The sequence below is a fragment of the Galeopterus variegatus genome, unplaced genomic scaffold (genome assembly GCF_000696425.1).
Source record: "Galeopterus variegatus unplaced genomic scaffold, G_variegatus-3.0.2 Scaffold2374, whole genome shotgun sequence".
In the NCBI taxonomy this organism is placed as follows: domain Eukaryota; kingdom Metazoa; phylum Chordata; class Mammalia; order Dermoptera; family Cynocephalidae; genus Galeopterus; species Galeopterus variegatus.
In genome coordinates, this window is record NW_007728485.1 from 258,954 (window position 1) to 261,934 (window position 2,981).

A 2,981-nucleotide genomic window follows, 5' to 3' on the forward strand; every position below is an offset into this window, starting at 1 on the left:
ATTAACTGCAGCATTGATTGCAACAAGATGTTCTGGAAATAGACGGTGGTGATGGTTGCAGAAGAATGCAACAGAAAATGGTAAATTTTATGCGTATTTTATCAAAATTAAAAGAAACTAATTTTGTTACCAAATAAAGGATAGATAAACCAAAAAACGAGGTCATACCCACAAAAGACCCAAACGAATATTGCACACATGAAGTTTTGAACGAGTCGGTCGTTTAGTCGGTATGAGCAATCTTCGTAAATTTGAGGGTCAAAACAACTGCGTGCCCAAAGCGGGAGGTAGCGCCTAAACCCCTGAGATGAAGAGTCTCACGCCCTAACGACTGAGCTAGCCGGACATACCCGGTGGAGAGGATCAACAATTACACCTTCAAGACTAGATTCGGGGGGTGTTCAGGGACGGGTCTGAGGCTGGACTGGCTGGGGGTGTGGAAGAACCACTGAAGTGCTTTGGCGGTCCGGGAAATTCAAACTCGGCCGTGGGTGCCTGACAGCCCCTGCCACTCGCTTCCGTTCTGTGCTTGCTCTACCCTACCGACCACCCAGCCTTTTTCCGTCCGCAGTGAAGCGCACGGCACGGAGGTAATGGAACGGAAAAGGAAAAACGTGTACATTCTGATAACAGCGGAGCGTTCACCCTCTGGATTTTCAGTCAGGAGAGAAAGGCAGTTCCCGAGGCTCGGATGAGGGCGTGTCTCCAACCTGCGCAGATTAGACTCCGCCCTCTCGAATTTTCCCTAGCGCTCTGTAAATACCAGAGTATTTTGACACTTGGAAACAGCGGAGCGTTCACCCTCTGGATTTTCAGTCAGGAGAGAAAGGCAGTTCCCGAGGCTCGGACGAGGGCGTGTCTCCAACCTGCGCAGATTAGACTCCGCCCTCTCGAATTTTCCCTAGCGCTCTGTAAGTACCAGAGTATTTTGACACTTGGAAATAAAGCAAAAGGAAACGGCAGAAAAAAAAGAAAAAAAAAAGAAAAAGTACAAAAACAGGACGCCTTGCCTCCTTGGAGATGCCGGGGATCGAACCCGGGACCTCATACATGCAAAGCATGCGCTCTACCACTGAGCTACATCCCCACTTCCAGGTTTTGGCCCTTGCTCTCTTAGTAGTTTCTTGAAGTAGGGTGCAGGGAAATCGCAACCGGCGAGAATAACATCACAGCAGCTGCGAACCCCCCATTTGCAATGCGGGGAGCTACTCCGGGGCCCTCAGCGGACTCCAGATAAGCGGATCTTGACCAACGGGCATCCAGAGGGAGGACAGGGCATGGAAAAGTACCTGGGAACAGCGGTGAGAAAAGGAGAGGGAATCACCAGGCACGATGCCCAAAATGAACCGTGAACCGCAAAACAGAAGTAAGGAAGACTGAGTGCAGGATGCTACCTTTTGTTTTTAAAAGGCGGACTTTTTTTTTTTTTTAAATTTTTTTATTTAAGTATTGATTATACATAATTTTTGGGTAAAAGGGGGAAGTTCAGATAGTAAAATACTGAATATTTAAATAAAAGAATCCAGAATTGTAAAGCTGATAGCTTGGGACGGAGAAAAAAACTAGGGAATAGGTGAAGGGCGGGCTTTCCACTGTGAACTGCTCTGCATTTTCTGAATTTCTAACTACGCTTAAATCTGTTTAGTCCCGCTGGAAGCCCCCTGGTCTCCCCTGCCGGAATGAGGTGGGTGCCATGGGCCTCAACCATGCCCCCTCCTTCCTCCTCTTCCCACCCTATTTCCTTCCCCCTTTCCCTCTCCCCCTACCCCCCAATTGCTCCACAACATCTTAGAATGTAAAAAAAAAATAATATTAATAAACAAACTTTAAAAAATAAAAAGATAAAATAGTAATAATTAAATAAATCTGTTCAGTCCAAAAAAAGCTTACTGACTGTGCCAACACTGCTCTAGAAACTGGAAGTTCAGCCGTAAACAAACCTAACACCATCCATCCCCTCTTAGAGATCGCATTCCAGAGAAGACAGAGTGCTAGAGAGAAAACAGAGCTAGCGACGAGGGACAGAATGTGGTAAGAGGAGACTTTAAGTGTGTGACTGGTCTGAGCAGTCTTCATTGACAAGACTTGATGGAGGTGGGGAGTGAGCCTCGCAAGTAACCCGGAGAAAAGAGGTCCAGACAAAGGCAACGGTCAGCGCAAAGGCCACGAGATATGTCTTTCTGACATGTTGTAGGAATAACAAGGAGGCCCGTGTGGCTGGAATGAAGTCAACCCTGGAGAGTGGTGGGAGACGAGGAAAGAGACCCGTGCACGTTGGAGATGGGGACAAAGAACGCGTAGGGCTACCGGAAGGACTTCGACTTTTACTCCGAGACAGGTGGTAGCTGCTGGAGGATTTTGAGCAGAGCAGGGCTGAGATGTGTATTGTGGAGTCACCAGCAGGGAGAGAGCCAAGAAAGTGGAAAAGACCACAAGGGAGTGAGTACAGACACAGGTCCAAGGACGGAGCAAAGGAAGGGAGAAGAGGAGGAAACCCCAGCGGAGGCTAACAGGGAAGAAGTGGGAGAAAAGTCACGGGAATGTAGTGTCCCGAAGGCACTGAAGAAGGGTGTCAAGAAGGAAGGAGCATGGCGGGGCAGGTGACGTGAGGTCTTCGCCTTTGGGTGAGAATCGCAGAGGTAACATCGGTGACTGGCGACATCGGCGATAGCGGTTTCTGAGGAGAGTGGGGGCAAAATCCTGACCTGAGTGGCCTCCACAGGGAGTGAGGAAAGACGACGTGGAAGCAGATAATACCGGCAGCTCTGGAGCGGGCTGTGAAGACGAGCTGAAGGGATGACAGGGCTGGTTTTGGGGGGCTGATGGGGGAGCAACACCGAATAAAGTGGGAAAATTGATTGTAAATATATTTTACTTGTCCAGAAACTAAATAAGGAATAAAGAGGGCTGGACAGTAGCGGGAAAGGTAGTTACAGAAGCGGATGCGAGGCCACACTTGGGGGTGAAGGTCCAGGGCCAGG

At 48.9% G+C, this 2,981-nt stretch overlaps 1 protein-coding gene and 1 non-coding gene across 2 annotated transcripts in view; one reads left to right on the forward strand and one right to left on the reverse strand.

Moving 5' to 3' along the window:
* Window positions 1-232: 232 nt before the first annotated feature.
* Window positions 233-2,981, forward strand: part of LOC103597643 (tripartite motif-containing protein 7-like) — a 13,328-nt gene continuing 10,579 nt past the window's right edge. Inside the window, exons 1-3 of the mRNA XM_008581515.1 lie at window positions 233-287; window positions 503-590; window positions 2,195-2,338. Coding sequence (XP_008579737.1) covers window positions 233-287; window positions 503-590; window positions 2,195-2,338 — 287 coding nt within the window. The remainder of the gene's footprint in view (window positions 288-502; window positions 591-2,194; window positions 2,339-2,981) is intronic.
* Window positions 1,016-1,087, reverse strand: TRNAA-UGC. Its single transcript has one exon. It is a non-coding gene; the product is annotated as a tRNA-Ala (tRNA).